The 23284-nt window shown below is 41.0% G+C and overlaps 5 protein-coding genes and 1 long non-coding RNA gene across 7 annotated transcripts; 3 read left to right on the top strand and 3 right to left on the bottom strand.

Annotated features, from left to right (window-relative positions):
• Nucleotides 1-16: 16 nt before the first annotated feature.
• On the bottom strand, nt 17-3103 carry Qsox1 (Quiescin sulfhydryl oxidase 1). Its single transcript, XM_017235355.3, has 2 exons — nt 1406-3103; nt 17-727 (listed from the first exon to the last, which is right to left on the bottom strand). The coding sequence occupies exons 1-2, from the start codon at nt 2828-2830 to the stop codon at nt 242-244; spliced, it is 1911 nt and encodes a 636-aa protein (XP_017090844.2). The 5' UTR covers nt 2831-3103; the 3' UTR covers nt 17-241.
• Nucleotides 3104-3220: 117 nt separating this feature from the next.
• LOC108121318 (probable palmitoyltransferase ZDHHC24) lies at nt 3221-4651 on the top strand. The gene is made up of 2 exons (XM_017235356.3): nt 3221-3822; nt 3875-4651. Exons 1-2 carry the CDS (start codon nt 3585-3587, stop codon nt 4486-4488), a joined length of 852 nt encoding a protein of 283 aa, XP_017090845.2. The 5' UTR covers nt 3221-3584; the 3' UTR covers nt 4489-4651.
• Nucleotides 4652-4718: 67 nt separating this feature from the next.
• LOC108121224 (small ribosomal subunit protein mS39) lies at nt 4719-6916 on the bottom strand. Its single transcript, XM_017235192.3, has 2 exons — nt 6454-6916; nt 4719-6398 (listed from the first exon to the last, which is right to left on the bottom strand). Exons 1-2 carry the CDS (start codon nt 6787-6789, stop codon nt 4767-4769), a joined length of 1968 nt encoding a protein of 655 aa, XP_017090681.2. The 5' UTR covers nt 6790-6916; the 3' UTR covers nt 4719-4766.
• Nucleotides 4903-8371, top strand: GstE14 (Glutathione S transferase E14). The gene is made up of 5 exons (XM_017235208.3): nt 4903-5006; nt 7143-7363; nt 7420-7620; nt 7689-7811; nt 7904-8371. Exons 2-5 carry the CDS (start codon nt 7211-7213, stop codon nt 8120-8122), a joined length of 696 nt encoding a protein of 231 aa, XP_017090697.2. The 5' UTR covers nt 4903-5006; nt 7143-7210; the 3' UTR covers nt 8123-8371.
• A 1863-nt stretch (nt 8372-10234) lies between these two features.
• On the bottom strand, nt 10235-10934 carry LOC138926067 (uncharacterized). 2 transcript variants are annotated; one of them, XR_011442400.1, is made up of 3 exons: nt 10694-10934; nt 10476-10599; nt 10235-10417 (listed from the first exon to the last, which is right to left on the bottom strand). It is a non-coding gene; the product is annotated as an uncharacterized lncRNA (long non-coding RNA). The 2 variants fall into 2 exon arrangements; XR_011442399.1 differs by having other exon boundaries at nt 10241-10417; nt 10688-10934.
• A 10341-nt stretch (nt 10935-21275) lies between these two features.
• Mp20 (Muscle protein 20) lies at nt 21276-22423 on the top strand. The gene is made up of 3 exons (XM_017235332.3): nt 21276-21413; nt 21537-21869; nt 21930-22423. Exons 1-3 carry the CDS (start codon nt 21384-21386, stop codon nt 22119-22121), a joined length of 555 nt encoding a protein of 184 aa, XP_017090821.1. The 5' UTR covers nt 21276-21383; the 3' UTR covers nt 22122-22423.
• Nucleotides 22424-23284: the final 861 nt, after the last annotated feature.

The raw sequence follows: 23284 nt of genomic DNA, 5'->3' as shown, positions 1-23284 counted from the left end.
ATAATCAGGTGCATCGTCGTTGTAAAAAGCGGATAATATCAATTATTATTAGGTTGCTACAACTGGAAGAAGACTGTTCATACATATATATACACACTTTCGACTTAAACATAACTCTGAGTGCTACAAGTACAAAAAACATTCAGGAGGTGGTCATTTGTAATTTTCGGTTTGAGGTGTTCGGTGTCTTTATGTGTAGTTAGAGTTAGTGGAAGCGCTTCCATTGGCAGGCAGTCTCTGCCTACACCTTGCCAAGCATATCGTGTCCGTAGGGCTTCTTGCGATATCCTTTGAAGGCAAACAGCTTAAAGGCCACTACCATCATCAGAATGCAGAAGGCGTACAGGAGCATGCCCATTCGCATGTCAATGTCGGTGAAGACGCTGGAGATCTGCCGTTTCTGCCGCATTTTCTCCGCCGTCGGATGCAGTACTTCATCCTTCTCCACGCCGAACCGGCTTATAAATTGCGGGTTGTGAATGTTTTTGAGGAAGCTCAGCACGGCATCCTTGTTCCACTCGATTTCCAGGTTCTCCGACGTCGATTCGGGGGAGCGTCTGCACTCGCTGCAGCTACTCTTGCTGGGGAACTGAATCTTGGGAAACTCTGGATCCTCGGTGTTGTCGCCGGCCAGGCGCTGGTTAACTTCGTTGTGGGCGGCCCAAAGCCAGAGAACCGCCTCCTCCTTGTTGGGCACGTTCCAGATTTTGCGCTTCGATGCCATTGCCTGATGGGGGTAAACAAATTGAAAGTTACTCAATGTTGGCGCAGCTGGTGAAAAAAAACCTACTTATTAACAGTGTTACTTCAATAAGGGAACCATATGTTAAACTGGTCAGGACTGAATTGGAGTGTACTTTTTTACCAAATAAATAGAAACCCTCGTTTTTAATTAGCAAATAAGCTAAAGGAGAAAGTGGTGGGGTGAGTCACCAGCTCTACAGTCTCCAATAAATGCCCACTTCACAGCCATAAACAAAGCTGAGGTCAGGAAACGTACACAAGTACGTAAATACGTAGATAAAGCTTAGATCGTGGCTATTCAATTAATACAAGTATACCACCCATTATACAAGTTTGCGGGGCGTTGAGTGGGGCTAGCCTAATCAATAAAACGCTAGGTAAGAACACCCAGAGCTGCTGATCCAAAGACTCAATTACTTCAACACAGCACTTAAATATGTATCAGCAACCGTGTTTTTTTGTGGGTCTGGGTTTAACTTAATTTCGTAAATTTGTTTTTGAACAAAACATTAGTGCATGGAAAAATCCCTAGTCAGCGACGAGGGCTTTTGTTTGGTAATCAGCAATCCCACAATCCTCCCTTTCTCTGACGGATCCCCTTAATCAGCACTATTGTGGTCATTAGCACGTAGCCAACCGTATGGCGGCTGAGCTGACTCACCTGGAAGTGTTCGGCACAATTGGTACACCCGAAGAAGTTCTTGATGTACCCGTGCATGGCCTGCAGGACCTCCAGCGGGTCCTGAGACGCTTCGTTGTTGGCTGCCTGGACGGTCAAAAAGTGGAACAGCGTCCACAGAGAGCAACTGTAGCCGCGGTAGCGCGGACTCGATGCCGTGCATCCCACATAGTGGCTAGTAGAGTAGACCGGTGACAGCTCACCCTCCAGCCTTTTCATTTCCTGCTCAAACTGTTGGCCACTCAGCTGGGTGTTGAACTGGACCACGTAGTCCTTCAGCTTGGTCACGAGTTGCCGGCCATTGGAGCCCAGCGGGTTGTAACGCTGCAGCACGACTAGGAAGCGTTGAAGGGCAAGCAGTTTCTCGCCGCTAATCTCGCCCACCTTGGGCACCTCGTTGTGGAGTATCGTGCGAATGGCCTGCTCAAGATCCGCCTGGTAAACAAAGTGTTTGTTCCGATGCACCTCCTCGATTAGGGCAGTTGGCTGGGTTTTTTTCGCTTCTGGAGCAACGATATTTTCCTTCACGGGCCTGGGAGTAAAGCTCTCCTTGCGAAGCACTTGCTCTATCGTTTGGGCATACGACTCGCCTGTCGACGCTGCTGGCGAGTAAGCCTTAATGTGTCCCTTACGATCCACAAGGCTTACTGGATTAGTACCCGGCTCTACCTTGAACTTGGCAGCCACTTCTGGATCGGTGACGCGGCGCACTTGAACCGCCGGCCATTGAAGGAGGAAGAGGGCCGTCTCGATGGCCAGCGTGGAGTTCTCTGGTTCGTGAACTACCGCCACGTACTGCGGTAGGCTGCTTAGACCCTCGAACAGACTGCTGGCCGAGTCACTATCTGATATGTGATGAAAGTTTGGCCAAGCGGTGTTGTTTGTTATGCTGGTCAGGTTCTCGGCGGCCACCTTGCCTGCCAGTAGTCCTCGGATTTCATCCAAATCAATCGTTCTCAGAGGCTCCCCGTAGTGTTGGGGAGCTGGCTGGTAGCCCGGACTGAGGTAACGCAGGGTGGGATACGCCATTATCTCGTAGGTACGGCATATGCCGTTATTCTCCTCCGCAGCACAGTCAATGGCCGCCACTATGACCACTTCAGACCACGGGAGCAGCTGCTCGGCTAACTTTTTGTAGGTGGGTGCGAAATTCCTGCAGTGTCCACAGTAGGAGTTGTAGAACTCAACCAGGGCACCGTGGCTCTTGTTGACCACCGTCTCATCGAAGTTGGAAACTGTGAGGCCAACCACCTTGTCGCTGTCATCATAGAGACCCAGTTGGCGGTCCTCTGGGGCGGACTGTTGCTTAAGAACGGCCTCGTACCGCTGGAGCGGAACACCCGCGTAGGCGGTTCCCCATAGGAGCAGCCCGTTAACTGCCAAGACCACTAGCTGAACCGAAGACATATTCCGGATTTCGAGAGGTCGACCGAATCGTGCGGAATGCGATGAAGTACGCGACTGCTGTGATAAGTTTCAACGCAGCATTTGGAATGTTTTACGGCCGCAATAGTTTGATTAGCTTTCTGTTTCTGTTGCACTCTTCTAAATAACTCGGTTCTCCCTGTTGCGGGGTGAGCTGGTTCCGAGCGGCGAACCAGTTCTTTTTTACCCGATTTATCGAAGTTTCTTAAATTCGTAAAATCTTTAAAAAAATGAAAGAGGTGCAAAGTTGTATGAGAATTTTATTTTGCGGAAACTTCATTTATTATAAAACCGAACAAGTTTTCTTTTTGTTTTTAATTGTTTCTCCCACAGCTTAATGTTCCGCTGCAAATTGAATTAAGAAATTTCATTTATTGTGAAACGGCAGTTTAAAAAACAACTGTTTTGCTTTAAAAGGAATGTAATGCATATATAGAAACAAAGGGAAAATGTGATTTTCGTTGATCTATTAACCTGCTACAAGTCTGCTATCAGCACTTTTGTATATAGTATATTTAAATAAAAAAAATGTATATATTCAAATCTCGTTATCAATATTGTAGAATTAATTAACGGAAGGAAATGAACACAAAAACTAATTAATATTTTTCATAATCGATCGGTACACGATTTTTAAAGATGTGATATCGTTCCAAGAAGAACCATATCCTGGATGGAGTAATGAACTAGTTATAACAGTCAAACAAGTCAGCTGGGGTGCAATAACGGGAGCAAGATGATTCTTCGTCCGTGGGATAGGGTTCTTCCCCGTTCCATCGCAGACTTTGGCTGCTTTTTGCTTGTGGCCATCTTTGTGCCGGTTACCTACATATTCCAGATCACAGTGGTACTTCCGGAGCTGTTCGCCATCGGAGGATTCTGCTACACGGTGCTCTGGCTGGCCAGTCTGTTCATCGTGTTCAATATAAGCTCAAACATGCTGGCCGCAATGCTGGTGGATACAACTATCAGGAGTGAGTGTGCCGCATTGTCGTAATCTCGACTTTACTGATAGTTACCTTCTAGTGGAGCTGCTGAAACCACCATCCGAGCCGGTCAAGCTGGGCCGCTGGCGTAGTTGCCACGACTGCCAGACGTTAGTGCCTCCTCGTTCCTGGCACTGCGAGGTTTGCAACGTATGCGTGCTGAAAAGAGACCATCATTGCCGCTTTATCGGCTGCTGCATTGGACACCACAATTATCGGTACTTTCTGTTTTTCCTGGTGTACATGATAATTGGCTCCCTGGCCGCCCTCATCACACACAGTGTATACTTGTGGTACCTCCACGTTGATGTGTACTGGCAGCTATCGTCACTTTATACTGTTGTGGCACCGGCTTTAAGTCTCACCCTGAAACCCAGTTGGGAGAGCTTTTATCTAGTAATTTATGAACTCAATCTACTTGGTTTCGGCATATCCTCCCTTTTGCTGATATTCCACTGGCCCATTGTGAGCATTGGATCGGTGTCGAGGGAACGCAACAGTAGAAAGTACGACCGCGGACTACGGGGGAACCTGGAGATGGTCCTTGGCCATCGAATGCATCTCACCTGGCTGTCGCCGTTTGTTCGGAGCGAGCTGCCACACGATGGAGTTAACTGGGAAGTAACATCCGCGTCCTCTACAAAGGAGGAGTAGTCAATATTGACTCTATGACGCTTTATCTAGAATCTATCACTGGCATTTACTTTAAAATACTGCTCATCTTTAAATCTAAAGTATTATTTCTAAAATCTCTACCTGAAATCACAATCTCTAGTCAATATATGTTTTATATTAAAAGTCTTTTTATTCAAATAAACGAATCGTTTTTTAATTACATTTTTAAAAACCATTTTAAAAATCTTTAAATTTTATTTTTATTTATTATTTAACAATTCTGTTCATATTAATTACAATTGTATTATATAGTTTAGTTATTTTTCAAGGAAACTTTCCCCCACCAGCGATTTCAGCTTGGCCAAATGCGTTTCGTTCAAGGTGAATCCATTATGAATGCGTCGTGCCAGGGTACTGCTTTCCATGTTATTATCCACGGCATATTGAAGTGCAGTTAGTGCCTGGCTAGGAGACTTGTTCTGTATGCTGGCTTCCACAAATTCCTGCAGCGCTGTCTCCGAGGGTGTTCCGGGAATTCTGTGCTGGTTCTTGTCGATGTGAGCAAACACTTCAGTGGCTTTCTCGAAATTATCCCCGCGGACAAGCAGGGTCAGGATATCACCCAACATTTGACCTGTGAAAGAGACCTTACGCAGGCGCTTGACGGCTTCCTCCACCTTTTCGTACATATCCAGGGCCACTTTAGCGCATTGCTCAGGTAGCTGCTGGTGGGCGCCTGAATCTGTGCTTGGTTTGTTGTTCACCATAATTCGTAAAACGTAGAGCAGCAGACTCTCACGGTGCGTGTGATCAAATACTACCATATCGGACCAAATACGCGGTACGTGCTCCACTGCACCGTTGATCTCGACAGCCCTAAGGATCTCCTCCATGATACCGGGCTCTGGGATGTAAATATTCGGAACCAGCTGGTCGTAAGTCAGCATAAAGTCCTCGATCGTCTCTGTCTGGCAAAGCAGTGCCAAGTAGTTGCGATAGTAAATGGATTCCTTGAACGAATCGCCAATCAGATCGTAGTTCTTGCCGGTGTGAAGAAGCGCGTCCACCTTCTTAGCCAGGGATTTGTCATGCAAATGGTTGCGACACACATCCATCGCTGTAGCAAAGAAGTACGTGTCCTTGGGGTGAACTATTTTTAACTCCTTGCCGCCAATATCGTTAAGAATGTCTACAATAATGTGGGACACTGGACCTCTTTCACGGCAGAAGATAATCAGCAGATAATAGTAGGTTCCCAAGCTGGGACTCACGCCAAGCTTCTTAAATTCGGGGAGCACCTTTAGAGCCGATGTGCGGGCCAGCTTGAAGTTACCAAAAGTGCTAATACACTCCAATACGGCGTTTAGGGTTCCGATATTGGGAAGCAGTTTTTGTTGTGACATCTCCTGCAGAAGGTCAGTACATAACTGCCATCGCTGTTCTGCATTGTCCTTTAGGAGGCTAACAATTTGATTGATGGAGTTGTAGGTGTTGGTGTCCAGTTGGATGCGCTTCTCGCCGGCTTCTTGTAGCAGCGCGAAAGCCCGCTCGCACTGCAGATACTTGGCCATTCCTCTTATAAGAGCGGCGTAGGATTGGGGAGTTTTCGGTTCAATTTCGGCGTATAGCTTCTCCGCCAGATCTCCGTCTTTCCAGGTCTTTCCACCACGCTCACGTCTTCGGTTATTCTGCAGAAACCAGCGTTCCTCAATCCACTCTTCGGGCAACGGTTCGTCGTTGTTGTAAAAACACACCAGTTCCAGAAGGCTTTGTTTCAGTTCAGAACTAATTTCTACTCCCTTCTTTTCCAGTAGGTTGTACACAAGCACAGCATCTTTGAGTTCACCCTGGGAAATTAATTGGGAGAGCGAGCTTTCATCCACCTGGGAGTCCTCAGTGTAGACCATGCTTGGAGCAAACTTTTCAATGGAAGGTTCAGCTTCTTGGTGCTATGAAGACAAAGTGTAAGAAATAAACACATTCGTATTTGTTTAATATACTTACCAAAAATAAGTCTCGGTGCTCCTCCTTAATCCACTGGGCCGCTTTGCGTCCAGACTCCTTGGACATGGCATAGGTTCGTTTTGCCGCATTGGACATCGGTATCAGGAATGGATCATCGTGGTATTTGTAGTGGGGTGCCGTGCTGTCCCTGCCAACGGTTCCTGCCAGGGCTTGCAGCAAATCTGTGGGTGAGCGCTGGATACGGTTGGGTATTTGTATGGGGGAATCTTCTGCCGGCGCCGCACTGCTGGCTGTTGTGTAATGCACTCCACCTCCATTCAAGCTGCGGGCAATGTTTGCCTTGGGCAGCAATCTTAAATGGCGCGAGAGGTACATGGTAAAGCAGGTTAGCCCGAAAGTCGAACGAGTTTTTAGTCAGAAAACTTAAAATAATAATCAAATGTTTTTTCGGTTTTTCGGAAAGTGTGGCCCATCAGCTGTTTCTACTTAACAGTAATGTTTATACTTAACAGAAATGTTAAATACATGGTGGTTTTAACATGTTGTTAACGTTACCCAACACTTAGCTACTGAGTGGACAATTTAAAATGTCCGTTACATTTTATTTTCACAAGAAATGTTCTTTCTTTAATTTATATTAAAAAGACAATATATTTGAAATATTCATAATTAATTATTCTATTATTTTTCTTTTTACAAAATCTAATATGACATATGATCAATTGTAGGTACTGGAAACCGATTCAGTTGCGGATTGTCTTTCACGTTGATCGCTTGTCTCTGTGATTTTTTCCTTATGTCTTCTCAAACTAAGCCGATCTTATACTATGACGATCGCAGTCCCCCAGTACGCAGCTGTCTTATGTTAATTAAGTTGCTGGATATTGATGTGGAGCTACGGTTTGTGGATCTTTTCAAGGGCGAACAATTCGGAAAAGACTTTTTGGCGGTGAGTGATGCAAATTTATTCTTCACTCTTCTAATATAATTTTTCTCGGTTTTCAGTTAAATCCCCAACACAGTGTTCCAACTTTAGTGCATGGAGACCTGGTATTAACAGATAGTCATGTTATACTTGTTCACCTGGCGGAGAAGTATGATGTCGAAGGGAATCTCTGGCCAAAGGACTATGAAAAGCGCATGCTGGTATTGAATCGCTTGTTCTTTGAATGTTCCTTTTTATTTCGTCGGGACAGTGATTTTATGGTGAGATTTAAATGATAATTTTTCCTGGTAATCGTATATATTCAATGGCTTTCTATCCCTCTCAATAGTCGGCGATTGTCCGCCAGGGATTTGCCCATGTCGATGTGGTTCATCACGAGCGAAAGTTGACCGAGGCGTATGGCGCCCTGGAGAGCTACCTGGAAAAGAGCGAATATATGGCCGGCGAACAGGTAACAAATTACCTCAACAAATTGAAATTCTCTGTTCTGTGGCGGTTCAATTAAGTTTAGAATTTCGCGTTTGCTTCTGCTGCGGTTTTTAGCTGACTCTCGCCGACTTATCCATTGTGACCACACTGAGCACTGTGAATCTCATGTTTCCACTGATGCGATTTCCTCGCCTGCAACGCTGGTTCACCGCCATGCAGGAGCTGACTGCCTACAAAGAAGCCAACTGCAGCGGATTGGAGAAGTTGCGCCACACCATGGAGCACATTGGCAAGTTCCAGTTTCCCACCGCCGCCGCTAAGGTTGAGGAATAGGAGGAGTGCACACGTTGGTTATTAAATGGCGTGTTTAATTTAGCTTCGGGGGTATGGTTGTAATTAGATATTTGCATAGCAGGTGAAGGATGATTGCAGTGGACCCATGGCTTTCAATTTTACGAGAAATTACCACCTTAGCAGTAAACGTTTTATCAGATATCTTTCATTATCAACAAAGAAAATAAACAATTTTTAATGGATATTTCTAACTCTTGTATGGATGAGAATAAAGTGTAATGAAAACGATTTCTTTCTTTGATGAATATGAGCTGTAAAATTAGTATACCCCTCTTTGAAAGGAAAATATGTGCGTGTACTCGGTTTGTGTATTCCGGCTAATTTCAAAGCAATTTCGTGGGCGGTCGCGGACGCGGCTCTTGACCACATTAACATATGTACATTAGTCCCTTGTTTGCTCTCAAAACATTGGCAAATATTTGGCGGCTCTGGGTCGGACGTTTGATGGTACTAATGACAGCCTGTCGGGCCTAATAGCCATATCGAGTGTACTCCAAATTGAGTTGGGTAATCCTTTTTAAGGATCGTCAGGCGCTAATTGCTCGTTGCTCCAACCATCGAGAATTTGTTAAGGAGCCACTGGCTCTGGTAATTCAATGCCCCTGGTCAGCCAACTCAAACAAAGTTTAACGCACGCATCGCACACCCCATCCAGAGCCATCTTTTACAACTTGCGGAATACGTGCACCTGCTGCATCTTTTCAACGCATGAAGCTTTGACTTTTAAAATGTACACAAAAAAATAAGGTAAAATATTATATATATTTTACTATTATATTTTAGTTATAAAACCCTTAAAAAATATATTTAAGAAACAATAATAAAACTGTTAAAAAGCAAAAATTGTGTATTAAATAATATCTAATTTTATTCTATATGTATGCCAACTGTCAGGGTGCTGCAGCTTAGCTATTGCTTCTTGTAGAAGACAAAACGAAGAATCTTCTAGGGGGCGTGTGCAGCGAAACTTTGGCGGACTGCAAGTTTTTCAATTTTGCCCGGCGTTGTCCCAACATTTATCTGCCCTTCACGTTGTCAGTGCTTGTAGAGATTTTTTTGTCATGCTGGCGTTAGGTTTTAGCTTTCTGCCAACGGTTGCCAAAAGTCCATGAAAAAATCAGAAACACAACAAAAAATGGAATTATTTTACTCAAGTTACGTGCCATCCTTCTGATAAAGAGCCAAATGTACAATTTTATGTTCTTACAAATGGTAAAAGACTAATAAATATCCTTATTAATGAGACCATGAAAGTACCATTAGTTTTAATTAATTTAAAATCACAACTTATAACTTAAAAGTTTTGTAAACAATTTCCTTTCTCACAAAATCGAATTTAAGCGTACTTCCTTTGCAAATAATTTTTTTTCCACCATTTAAGCATTTTTTGTTGGCATTTTCGCGTTGGAATGAATTTGATTAAAGGCCATGTTGGTTCATACGAGCACAATCAACTTTATTTATGGTCGGGTTCCAACGCCACGCCGGACGTCGATGATGCAATTCCATTCCAGCCACCCACTTGCAATGGTCCTTGGTTACCCACACTCTCGGAATTGAATTGGTATTTTATAAATTTATTGTACGTACAGCAAGACGGTTTTATTTAAATCATTATTATTTTAATTATGGGGCTGGGACTTTTGAACCTGCATAAATTAGGCACAGCATAAACAAATGAAAAACGAAGTTGGGAGAAAAAAACCTTTAGCATAATATTCAACTTTTTTAAACATACACTTTTTTTGTTTTCCCACAAAAAAACGTGCTAAAACAATCGCTGGCAAAAAGTTAACTCTAGCCCGTATTTGGCTTTTTAAATGGGATAGATAACATTAAAATACAAATGAACGTGAAATGCTACCTAAATTAACTCGAATCGGAGTGTTTTATTCCTAAGCATTTTAAAAATTATAAACCATCTGCTGAACTTTTGAACCTTCGGATGGATAGACCCTGGATAGATCCATAGGCTTCAGGCCTCTACCAAAATACGTTCAATTGTATGGATGCATAAATTGAAATTTGTATTATTTTTAATTTTTTCATAAGCTTAATAGGCGAAGAATCTCAGAACATTTAATATACAATTAAAAAAAAAAAGGATTTCCAGGAATTTTTAAAAAGGGAAAGTATTTATATTATCCAAAATTAAAAGTCAGGTGTGACTGACCCTGGTGTCCAATATTTCCTTGTTGTTATTGCCGGGTGGTTTTTTGTATTACTCCAAAGCCATATTTGACCAATCAATACCAATCAATTAGTTATGAAAGGCTACAAAATAAGTCTCAGGTTAGCATTATACAAAAAAAGATTCGATTTCAATACTCACTGATTCAGTGAATTTTCTCTTTCTTCGAAGACATCGGTTACCATGATTTTTAAAGTGACAGCTATTAGAAAAAGGCGCAAATGAACGCAAAGTACAGCAAGGAACGTACTCGTAATCCGAATGGCTTGAATTTTAAAAAATTCATTTAACACATTTTAAAAAATATTCTAATGATACAAAAAGATCAATAAAAAGTATTGCAAGGAACATACTCGTACGTATTTGGTTTATATTCAGGCCGTAAATTACGAACATGTTGTCGAAGAAATGGGTTGTTCTGAAGGTTTTGACTTAAAGGAGCTTCTGGCTTTGAATTATGAAAATATTGTCGAAGAAATGGGTTTTTCTGAAGGTTTTGACTTGAAGTTCTTAAGCCCATTAGAATTAAAAAAAATATTCTTAAACACAATTTTAAATCCAGATTCATTGTGAATATTCTATAAATGAGATGCGCTTAAAATTCAAATTTCTACTGATTTGATTCTAGTGAGGCAGGCTGTTAATATAGCAATACGTCTCAATTTAATTCTGATTATACAGTTCAAAGATGCCACTTTTAACCCATTATTAAATATTCGATTTTTAATCTACAATTTGCCTTCTATCGTACATTTCAATATACATTTATAGAGATATATTTATTTATAGAGAGAGGCGTATTTTAAATAGTATTCATAAAAAATATTTATTTATTTATTTCAATATTAGCTATAATACATAAATCGAATTTACAATATAATAACTAATTTAGAGGGAAGAGTAACTAGCTACTATGGCCATCGACTCGACAATTGATAACAGTTTGTTTACATTTGTATTTGAGATTTAACATTTAAAGAAATGGATATTAGATAATTAAAAGGGGGAGTTTAAATTAGGTGTGTAATTTTACAATTTCGTAGGAAAGATAATAATAGTTTGGAGTTGGCAGCTGTGAGGTCAGATAATAGATTTGATGGCGGGGTGAGACCGAATAGGTGTGTTCTGCTGTTTTGGTAGTGACCACAGGTATCCAGTAGATGTTTTACTGATAGTTCTTCTCCGCAATTAGGGCAGTTTGGCCGAGTTTCCCCATTAAGGATGTGCTTATGCGTGAGATTTGTGTGTCCGGTTTTTAATCGTGTGAGAATGGCGCATTCCCTTCCGTTAAGCGACGTAGGGAACTTGATGTCTTTCTTGTCAGGGTTAGATTGTTTATACCAGTGGTTAAACGACGACCAGTCTTCCAGTTCGATGTCCCGCAAAATGTTTTTGATGTTTTTCCAGATGTCCTGTTGTACTCCAGGTATGATTGTAAGGCACGGAGCCCGTCCGGCTAATTTTGCAGCATTGTCGGCCATCTCGTTCCCAGTTATTCCTATATGGGCCGGGACCCATAACAGTTGAATTTTGCTAATGTTTTTTATGCAGAGGTGACGAATTTCGGATAAAAGGTTATTGTTATTGTAGAAGTTTTGTACTCCTTGCAGGGTGGACAGACTATCACTGCAGATGACATAACTTCCTTTAAGTTCGAGAGCAAATTTAATTGCCTTAACAATAGCTACTGCTTCCGCAGCGAAAACTGAGAAGTGGTGAGGTAGTCGACCCCAAGAGACAATTAATCCGTGTTGGTCAACCACTGCAAAGGTGGTGGTGGCATCGGACTTTGAACCATCGGTGTAAAGCCATTTCCTATCGGAGTATTTATGGGTAACTTCTTCGAATAGCTGCTTAAACGTTGTGATAGGGGTCTTTGATTTTTGAAAATCATGAAGTGTAGTGTCAATGGCGGTGGAGCGTATTTTCCACGGAGGGGATGGAATGACTTTGTTCCAACGATAAGGCGATCCTATGTTGTGTCTCTTGGTAAAGGTTATACATCTTCGAATCGTAGATTGGACTTTGAATTTCCTACGGTGCTTTGAGGCAACTTTATAGTCCTTCAGCAGAATAGAGTTGGTTGAGCACATGAGTTTTGGTATTAATTTAAAGGTAGTTTGCGTGACTCGGGTTATAATGTCCGGCAAACCTGCTTCTGCTAGGATGCATTTAGTTGGGGTCGTTGGAAATGCGCCAATACTACGCCTGACGGCCGCATGGTAAGGAGGTAAGATTTTTCTTAAGTGCGATGGCGCGCACCAGCCGTAGATGGGGAGTCCATAATCAATAATGGACAACAACAGAGCTCTTGTCGCTTGTATAAGTGTGGTCCGGTGGATGAGAGATCGCTTAGATGTTAAGAATTTTATAATGTTAAGTCTCTTAATAAGTTTCTTCCTAAGTTCGCTACAGTGTTGTTTAAATGTGAGTCGTTTATCAAATGTCAGGCCAAGTATTTTAAGAAAAGAAACGCGTTCTATATCTATGTCATTGTGCGATAATGGTGGGTATGTACAGCGCTTTTTTTTACAAATATGAAAAACTTTACATTTATTTACAGCAAGAGTCGCACCGGAGGTGTTACCCCAGATTTGGATTTCATTAAGGACTTCTTTAAACTTATTATTTAGTGCAGTAGTATTCTTACATTTGCTAAAAATTATGGCATCGTCTGCATAAATTGCCAGTTTAATTTGCTTATGTCTTAAAATTATGTTGTTTAAGGACTGGAAGGCGATCATGAACAATACCACAGAGAGGGGCGATCCTTGTGGGATCCCATTGTGGAGAGTGTAGAATTTAGATAGAGTGTTGTTAACTCTTACTCGGATAGAACGGTTGATCATGAAGGCCTTCGCTAAGTTGAAGGTCTTTTGACCTACCCCCCACCGTGAAAGTTGATCCAGTACTGTATGCACCCCTACGCGATCGAAAGCCCTTTCAAAATCAGTTGCCAATATGGTAACGTGATTTTTGGTAGAAAGGGCATCCGATGCGTAATGGTGGAGATGCAGGAGGGAATCAATAGTGCTATGCTGTTGCTTAAAAGCCGTTTGGTGGGGGCTGATAAGTTTATGTTTCGTAACGAACCACATTAACCTTTTGGCAAGCATTTTTTCTAAGGTCTTGCTTAAACATGGGAGTAAAGAAATAGGTCTAAATGATGTTATTTCATGTGTTGGTTTGTTAGGTTTTAGGATAGGGATAATTACGGCGGATTTCCACACATGAGGGTAGGTACCCCTAGCGAGCATAGCGTTATACATCTCTAATAGGCGGTGTTTGGCCTCGGAGGGCAACTGTTTCAGCATTGGGTATGAAATTCGGTCTATACCGGGTGTTTTTCCTTTCGCATGCTGAAGTGCATATTCAAGCTCACTAAGGGAAAAATTTGAGTCAAGGTCTGTAGAGGCGGTCGACAACTTGGTGGGTGTGTATTCCTGAGAAAGAATTACTTCTTTACGGGCCTTGTATTGGTTGGAGAAATTGCCGTCCTTAGAGTAGTCCGACCAAAAGTTCCCAAATGCATCGGCAATGTCTACGGAGTGGTGGAGGTTCTCGTTGTTGTATTTTATTGTCCTGAGGTTACTTGGAAAATTACCTATCAAGCGATTTAGGTCAGCCCAAGTTTTCTTGGTCGATGATAGAGGCGTTATATTAGAGGTGAATCTTTCATAGGATTCCCGTTTTGCTTTTTTTGAATTGTACTTGAAAAGAGCGTTGGCTTTTCTGTAAGAAATTAGAGCAGCGGTGCTCTGAGTTTGTTTGTATGCGTGCCAAAGAGATTGCTTTTGTTGTCTTAAATCCTGCAGAGCTTTGCTCCACCAAGGAACATTTCTCTGATGTAGAGAGGGTTTGGTTTGAGGGATTGCTAAATTGGCTGAGGCTTTGATTCCTTTTATTATTTTGGCGGCAAACAGATTTAAGTCGTGAGTTGTAGGGAAATTGAAGTTATCTCTGCATTTGGCACGATACAGATCCCAATTGGCTTTATCTAATATGAATTTAGGGGATGGCGGTATGTTTATGGGATTAGTTCGAAATTGAATCTTTGTTTTTAAAGGATAGTGATCGCTTCCGTAAAGAGAGTCTAGTACGGACCACTTACAGAAAGGGAACAACGATGCGGAAGCTAATGTTAGATCAATAGCCGTGAAAGAGTTGTGAGTGGAATGATGGGTAGCGGAGCCATCATTGAGGAGAGTTAAGGTTGATTTGTTTATGACTTCTTCTATTTGTAACCCTCTAGAGTTATGCAAAGATGATCCCCACAATGGACTCCAGGCATTAAAATCACCCACATATAGGATTGGCTTGCTAGAAAGATCTACTATTTTAAGAATTTCGTTGGCTGCTACAAATTGAGATGGAGGTATATATGTATTAAAAATACATATTTTGGGATGGGATAGGAGTTCAATACCTAAAGAGCAAGTATTACTGTTAATTGGTATGGGCTTGTGGGGAATGTCTTTACGTACAAGTAGGCTAACACCTTGTTTGGCATAGGTATTAGAGCTAAAGTTATAGAAATATCCAATAAATTGCTTGGGGTAAGCAATGTTCGTTAGGTTGGTATTAATATGTGTTTCCTGAAGGCAAATAACATCAGGGTTGCTATCGTTTATCAAAAGTTGTAGCTCATGGTAATTGTTAAAGTAACCATTCATGTTCCATTGTAATAGTGTAATGGACATAAGTAGGAAGAGAGAGAGGGGGTGTTATTTGGTTTGGTTTGGATTGATGGAGCTAGTATGTATCACTCATAGCATCGTCAGATTCGTGGGTATTTAAATTAATATTGTGTGTAGTTGGTTTTTTTGGTTTTTGATTTGAAGATGTTGCTCGGCTGTTACTTTCGTACTCAGCGTGGATTTCTTGTAAGTATGCATGTGATGCAGGAGATAAGTTATACTTGTTATGAGCAAGTGAAGTGGATTTCTTTGGCTGATAAGGGGTTGTGGGGGTAGGGGACTGGGGGATCGGGGAGTGGGAAGAGGTGGGAGAAGGGGAGGGGGAAGGGTTTTTTTTCGGGGCTTCTTCGGTGGAAGCAATTTTAATTTTGTCGTTTTTGATTTGGTTTGCGTTTTCGCTACGTTGATTTGATGTTTTGGCTACTGAAGAGTATGAAGCGGTATCAACCGAGTTATGTGATGTTGTTTTAAATATTGTTTTGGCCTCACGCATAGTGCATTTTCTAACTGTTTTTATTTTGAGTATTTCTCTTTGTTCTAGGTACTTAGGGCATTGTCGGGAAGAGGCCGAATGCTCGCCAGAGCAATTGGCACAACAGATTTTGGTGCATTTACTTGGGGAATGTGGTGGTAGGGCACATTCGGAGCAGAGTGGGGTGTTAACGCATTTTTTGGTTGTGTGGCCGAGGAGTTGGCAAGACTTGCATCTCATGGGGTTTGGAATGTACTCGCGGACTTTAACAGAGTGCCAAGAAATATCGATTTTAGATGGAAGGTTATAGAGCTCGAAGGTTATTAGGATAACTCCGCTGGGCTTGGAGACACCATCGTAGGATTTCATAAATTTATAAACTTCCGTAACCTTTTGTGCTTTAAGTTCATCGACGATTTCTTTTTCGGGGATGTCGCTGAGGTACGGGGCATAGACTGTCCCTTTCACAAAATTGAGTGCCTGGTGGAGCTTACACTGTACTTTGCATATACCGGTGAGCTCGGTAGTATTAATAAACTTAACAGCATCGGCTTGAGATTTAACTAGTATGAGTAAATTTCCGTCTCTGAGGTTCGAAATGGTAATTATGTTTTTGGAGATCATTTTAAGGGCGCGGTGGACGGCGAAGCATGAGAATTGACAAATGGTCTTTTCTGTATTGATGGAAGCGATTGTTATATATCTTGGATTATCAACTGAGGTAGGTGGAAGTTCTGGGAATGCAATATCCAGTTTTTGGGGTTGTCTTCTTTTTTTTGATGGTGGGCTGATGGCAAGCGGCGCGAACCGATTGTCGCCCAGGTTTGGAGGCCCTGGGCCCATGATGAGTCTTATTGGTATTTATACGTTAGTTGTTTATTGTAAAGAATGGAATGAAGAATATTTAAAAAGCACAATGGAAAAGTAAGAAAGATAAGAACCACGTGGGTCCAAAAAGAACAGTGACCGGTCGAAAAGCTCTGTTTGGAGATAAGAGACGTCCGCTCGCGATGAGAGATAGTCGAAGACTGTGTCATAAAAAATAACAAAGGCCTCATTATAGTAATTTCTTACAAGTTCTTACAATTTATCAAAGAGCGCAAGGTTTTGTGGACTTAAAATAAACTTTTGGGAATCTGAGGGATGAGATCCACAATACCCTTTTCTATATAAGTATTTCTTTCTTAAACATTTTTCTTATAGATAAATATCCATCGCTGGGTGTGACATTTTTATTATCATTTATTCTTCAAGAAATAAAGAGAAGAAAAATTGAGGCTCTCCGGTTTGTAAAAGTTATCCCTTAACTCCTTTTCTTTTTTCTTAAAAAAGTTTTGTATAATTACGGGCATAATGAAATAAAAGCAGCATAGCTGTTAAAAATGGGAGGCCAGTCAGAGGGAAACCCTAATGTGACACACATTGCCGTTTACAAATCGAGTTATGGATGACAGACGACAACGTTTGTTTCGGCCAAGAAACTTTTTTCGAACAAGGTGTGGGAACAAGGAGCAGACGAGAGAAGGACTCGAGTCCTGACTCCTTGAGCCTATTGCTAACGAATACTGTGTGCAAATTGATTTAGTGAGAATGCCGCTTTGAAGTCTTTCTGCTTTGGGGGTGAATGTCAGTCAATTTGCCGAAATGGAAAGTTTCCGTTGGACGGAAAACGGCGGGGAGTTGGCAAAATCTCATTACAGGCTCCTATTAAGTAGCCTAGCAGCCAGCTTTAAAGTGTTAGCCAGGAAATTCAATTAGACTAGGGCATTCCAAACAGAACACCACCAGCTCCCCTTTTAGCCGTCAGGACATTCAGGCAGTGGCCATCGGGTAGGTGGCCAAAATCAGCGGTGCGTGATGCTGAAATATTGACAAAGTTTTCGCATTCGGCCATTGGGACAAACGATTTCGGGTTTTAGTTCTTGGCCCCGACATTTCAATTATTACTTGGGGGCAATATTTGCTGATTTTATTTTCGGGTCAGATAGCTTTCGGCTTTTTGCTTTTCGGCCACTGCTGACTTGGCCATAAATTGAAAACCAGTCACAGTTGAATTATTGATTAAAATTTTGGCTGCTCACTCGCCTAATCCGAACGCATTTCCAGCACTTACTTTCAAGATATCCCTGCCGACCAAGAAGTATATATGTATGTATTTCTATTTATTATTTTCACCTTGTCGGCACTTAACCGGGGTTCTGGCTATAATCTTGGCCAGCTGGCAAGGGATACCTTTTTGTTGTGGTTGAGTGCTAGGCCTCCAACTTGCGGTCCTCCTGAATTTCTAATTAACCTTTTTTGGTTTTCTGGGGCGGAGGTGGGGTGGAGCAGTATTATTTATCTGAGTCATTCAGATGAAGATTTCGAGAAGAATTCTATTGGTAGAAAGCCAAACAAAACAGAAAACAGAGCCAAACAAACACCAGAGAACCAACAAACAAAAAGTTCAAAAGATTCCGTATTTCAATAATTGCAAAGGTAAAAGTTTAAAAAAGATAAAACCACTTTATTTCGAAGACAAAGACTTAACTCTTTTATGGAAATAAATTACAGAAAGTAAATAGTATGAAGAGTTTTGTTTAAAATTTAAAATATTTAAACTAAAAGTGCTTATAGAAATATAGAAGTGCTTCTAGAATTAAATCTAGAAGAAATCCTTCGATAATTCTTCAAAATGTATTTTAAAAAGTTTGTTCAAGTAAGTTTTTTGAAAATTATATATATTTGTTTTCACCTAAATTGTTTAATTATTGTCCGAAAGGTAAATATAAATACTACAAGAATTCTTGCACCATGTTTCTTTGTAGCTATAATGGGAAAATGGGAAATTTATTTAATTGATTTTGTCGCAAGATGCGGGAAAATGTCTCTAGAAATTATGTGAAAATTATAAATAACTATTCCCACTGGCCACCGGCCATCGCCCAATGTCATGACCGAGGCGAGGCGCGACGAGACGAGTTAGGTTTAGTGTTTATTTTTGTTAACAAAATGACGACATTGGGCATGATTTTCCAATTAAATGTTGAGCTTAAATAAATAATGTGTCTATTCTTGGTTGGCAAACTCACTCGGAATGTGGCACGATGTCTGTTTTCTCCCTACTGCCTGTTTGTTTATAAATGAAATTGCAGCAAGACAATCGAGTCGAGAGGGATGCGAGTATTTCGATTCGAGTAGCCGACAATGGTTGACTCAATTTCCGTTTCCGCCCGGCCTCACTTTAAGCCAGCGGAAGTGCCACAAATGCCAGCAAGTGGTTGCTCCTCTACGGAGATCTTTTTACAAGAAAAATATATAAAAATACCAACAAAATTGGTTAAAATAATTGAAGAAAGGAATCAATTACCTTATATTGCGTTTTAATTTTTAAAATATTCTATAACCTCTTTTTTTTTTTATTTCAAATATTTATTATTTATTAGTTTTTCTCTGTGTATTTTGTGGTCCTTCTCCCAACGACCTAATTTCGCTTGACTTCATTTCGGATATGCTTCGCCTTTTGCCCATTTTTGGGGTTATTGTGCGTTGGCCATTTTGCTCGTAGGCCTTGGCCTTTGTTGAGTTTTTATGCTGATTTATGGGAAAATAATCCCCACCAACTTAGCGCCTAGTGCGAGAGGATATAAAGTGGCTTTCGCCAGGATGTTTGCCCGCCCGAATCTAATTTTCCTCGGCAAACAAACACCCGACCAGTCGACCGGGCAACCAGGCGACCGGCGACAACATATGCAATTTGGCCAAAACGACGTTGGCCTGATGAGAATGCATGATAGAAGCCCCCATCGAGCCAAAGGACTCGAATAAACATTTAATCAGGCGTATGTTTGAATTGCAACTAGGACCTGGGATTTGGGTTTGGGCTATCATCTTTGGGATGGTACTTCGAGAGCCTCGTTCGGGTAATTGAATTTGATTCTTTTACTCTCACCCTGTGGGGAATGCAATTACAATAATTTAATTGCCATGGAAAAAATGGCCGCACATCTGCGGGCCATTAATTAAATTTACTCCGAAGACAATAGTCAAAACCGGGCCGCAGGCAAATTTAATTCACTTAAATGACCAAACGGCATAATCGCAACAATTGCGGTTTACTTCAAATTCGAAAAATATTTGTTAATTAAAAAAAATAAGTTCTCGTCCGGACGGACGGTCCGTCGAAGTGCCGCGGGCCAAGGAGGCGGTAAAAATAAATGAACACGCCATCTGTTTTCCGTTTCCATACACTTTTTTCTGCCTTATTCCACTTTTTGGTTTTGTTATTTTCTTCGGGCCAGAAAAGTGTGAGAAAAGCCTGGAAAATCTCACCGCTGACGAGGCGCAACTATTTCGGTTCGAGTCCACCTGTTCAGAAATAGTCGCACTACCCAGAACACAATTTCTTCGAGCCTTTTACGTGTATGCCATGGGTTTTCCGAAAGTTATCGAAATAGTATCCGCTCTAGCACCAGAAATCCCTCTCAGAGTCTCTGTCCCCCAAAATAGATGTCGTGTTGTCCGAATTGTTTATTTGTTTTTGAGAGTAAAGTTAAAGAAAATATTCATCTCCGTGTGGGGCACGAACTTTGGCCGTGAAAGTCGCCTTACTTTATCGCCCTCTTGTTTTGACATTTTTTGGAAAATTTTCGATGGCTGTCTGTCTATCTGTCCTCTTTTCGAAAGTGTTTTTCAATAACACAAGGCACATAATTCACATTTATTGGCTGGACATTAGCGAAGAATAGAATGACCTTCCGTAAATATTTATAAGTTTTTTTCCTTATTTTATGATAATCTGTTTAATATGTATTAACGGATTATGATTGCAATTTACTGTTTATTGTATGACAAAAAAGCAATAATGGAACAGCAATAATGAGGAAAAATATTGTTTATTATTATAGGATAGAGTTAATGTTAAGTAATTATTAGAATAAATTATAGTTTATTGTGGAAGGAAAGCTTTAATATTCCATAAAAAAAAGGTTCTTTGGGTTAGTTTGGCTAAACTTAAAAACTGAATAATGTATAAAATGGAATAATTTTAATTTATTATACATTTATGAAAACCATTTTTGTTAAAGAATAAAAGTGTTTAATCTTCTTTAAGTTACGATTATATGTTCAATATTTGTAAAAGATTGGAGAATAAATTCTTTTGTATTTATAAATATTTTCCAAACAAAATGATGTCACTTTGTCATATATCATTCTATATCTAGAGTCTCGAGTCTAGACCATTGAAATTTCCTTATGGCTTTTATTTCCACTTCTGGAGAAAGTCACCCACCCATGATGTTAACCAATTTGATGTCATTTTTAATTATGACCCAATGCAATGCCAATTCCCATGGAAATTACGAGCAACAAATGCACGCGCCCGAAACGAGCACAAAATGGCAATAGGACAGCTGGCCAGGCCAAGTCCGAAAAATGCGGTTAACATGCAAATGAGCAGCGCATTGTGAAGAGCACACGATGTGCACATACGATTGCCCAGCCCAAAAACAAATCAAAAAACTTTTGCAATATGTGTGAAAATTATTAGGCATTTTGCTTTGGATTTTTCCTTATTTCTTTCGTTTTTTTTCTGCCGATGACAGATGATGATGATCTAAAATTATATCGCACGACTCATGCGGGGCGCTACGACGAGCGATGAAAATATATACGTAGATATATCGAACGCCCACGCTACCGAATTTTCAAATACACACACTCGACTCCGAATTCGGATATATTTTTGGAAAATTCTTGAACGATTTTGCGGGAGAACGCTCTCTCCCACGGCTGGTCCTTTAAAAGACGCATACGCCCCGTTGGCTGGCATCAGTTGTAGCTGCTTGAAGCTTTGGTGAAGATCACACAGCACCCTTACCCAAAAACCAAAAACGCAAAATGTCTCTTGAGCGTGCCGTTCGTGCCAAGGTGAATAATTTTTTAATAAAACTTTAATAAGTGAAAGTGAATTTAAAAACTAAAAGAAAATATTAAAAACCAAAAATAAAATGAAAAGTGGAAAAAAAATTAAATTATAACTATTGTTTTTAGATTGCCGGCAAGCGCAATCCCGAGATGGACAAGGAGGCCCAGGAATGGATTGAGGCCATCACTGGCGACAAGTTCCCCGCCAGCGAGTCCTACGAGGATGTGCTCAAGGACGGTCAGGTGCTCTGCAAGCTGATCAACATCCTGGCCCCCAACTCTGTGGCCAAGATCAACTCCTCCGGTGGACAGTTCAAGTTCATGGAGAACATCAACAACTTCCAGAAGGCTCTGATCGCCTACGGTGTTCCCGATATCGATGTCTTCCAGACCGTCGATCTCTATGAGAAGAAGGATATTGCCAATGTCACCAACACCATCTTCGCCATTGGCCGTGCTGTAAGTTCATCTTTTATCCTCCACTATAGTCTGAGATTAATTCTTAAATATTTTTAATAGGCTTACAAGCACGCCGAGTTCAAGGGACCCTTCCTGGGCCCCAAGCCCGCCGATGAGTGCAAGCGCGACTTCACCGAGGAGCAGCTGAAGGCCGGCCAGACCATTGTGGGTCTGCAGGCTGGTTCCAACAAGGGTGCCACCCAGGCTGGCCAGAACCTCGGCGCCGGCCGCAAGATCCTGCTCGGCAAGTAAGCGCCCTCATCCAGGATCCTGCTTAGGGACTATTGTGGTTTCTTTTCTATCAAATTACAAACCATATATGTATGCTAAGTGATCGCACATACACACACACAAACACACATATATAAATCAATTTATATGATGATCAAAAAATATTCCTCACCAACACCAAAAAAAAATATAATATATATTTAAAACACTCACACAAACAACACAAAACAAAGGCTTGTGGCACCTTAAAAAGCCCTAAAATTAAGTATACGCCTAAGTTTAATCTATATACGAGTAAAATAAAGTAAATCCAAAATCCCAAACACCGATCTTCGATTTTTCGATCACCTCTATTATAACCTTGATGATTGTGTTATTTGTGTGGGTGTATAAGTGAGTTTATTTATCTGCCTACGGCCCCCAAATGCGCACAGCAAATAGATTCTATAAATGTCTTTTCTATATCTAAACGGGAATATATCTACGAGATCCTATCATCGTTAAAAACTAAACATAAACACTCACCGATGGATGGTGCGGTGTGATGAAAAATTCCACTGAAGCGTGTCGAGGTCAACACATCTACAATGGTCAAAAGTTAACACTAAGTTTCTATAGGTATACGAGTATATGAACGCTTAGGAATTTTCCCCTTAGCTTACCTGTCTGGGCGTGAAATTGTTTTTGCGGAAAACACATAGTAGTCAATATGTATTGCAGGTGCAATTTTTGGCAAAAAGAAAAATGCCAGACAGCCCGAGAACATATTTCACGCCTTTAGCCAGGCACTTTTAAGATTTCTTAATTTATTATGGTCTGTCAGGGGGTGTTAGTTCTAGGGTGGGGGCATCAAAGTCACAATTTAGAAACCAATGGAAAAATTTAGAAAAAAGACGTAATAAATCATATAAATAGCTTCTTACTTCTCGAGAATAAATAATATCTTTCATTAGTTGTTGGCTAATTGTCGGTACTTTGTGAGTACGTGTGCCAATTTCTTGAGTTTTGGGCAATTGAGAATTTCTGAATAATTCTGAAATTCCAACAATTGGCTTTTGTGTAGGGGAATATTAATGGGAACATCGAAAAGTGCCATTCTCCTTTCGCATATTTTCTGTTTTTTTTTTGTTTTGAAACTATATATAAAAGGCATAAATAAAAACAGGCAAATAAATAACAAACTT

The sequence above is a fragment of the Drosophila bipectinata genome, chromosome 2R, assembly GCF_030179905.1.
Source record: "Drosophila bipectinata strain 14024-0381.07 chromosome 2R, DbipHiC1v2, whole genome shotgun sequence".
In the NCBI taxonomy this organism is placed as follows: Eukaryota; Metazoa; Arthropoda; class Insecta; order Diptera; family Drosophilidae; genus Drosophila; species Drosophila bipectinata.
The sequence above is the reverse complement of the archived record's forward strand: the minus strand, read 5'-3'. Positions and strand labels throughout refer to the sequence as shown.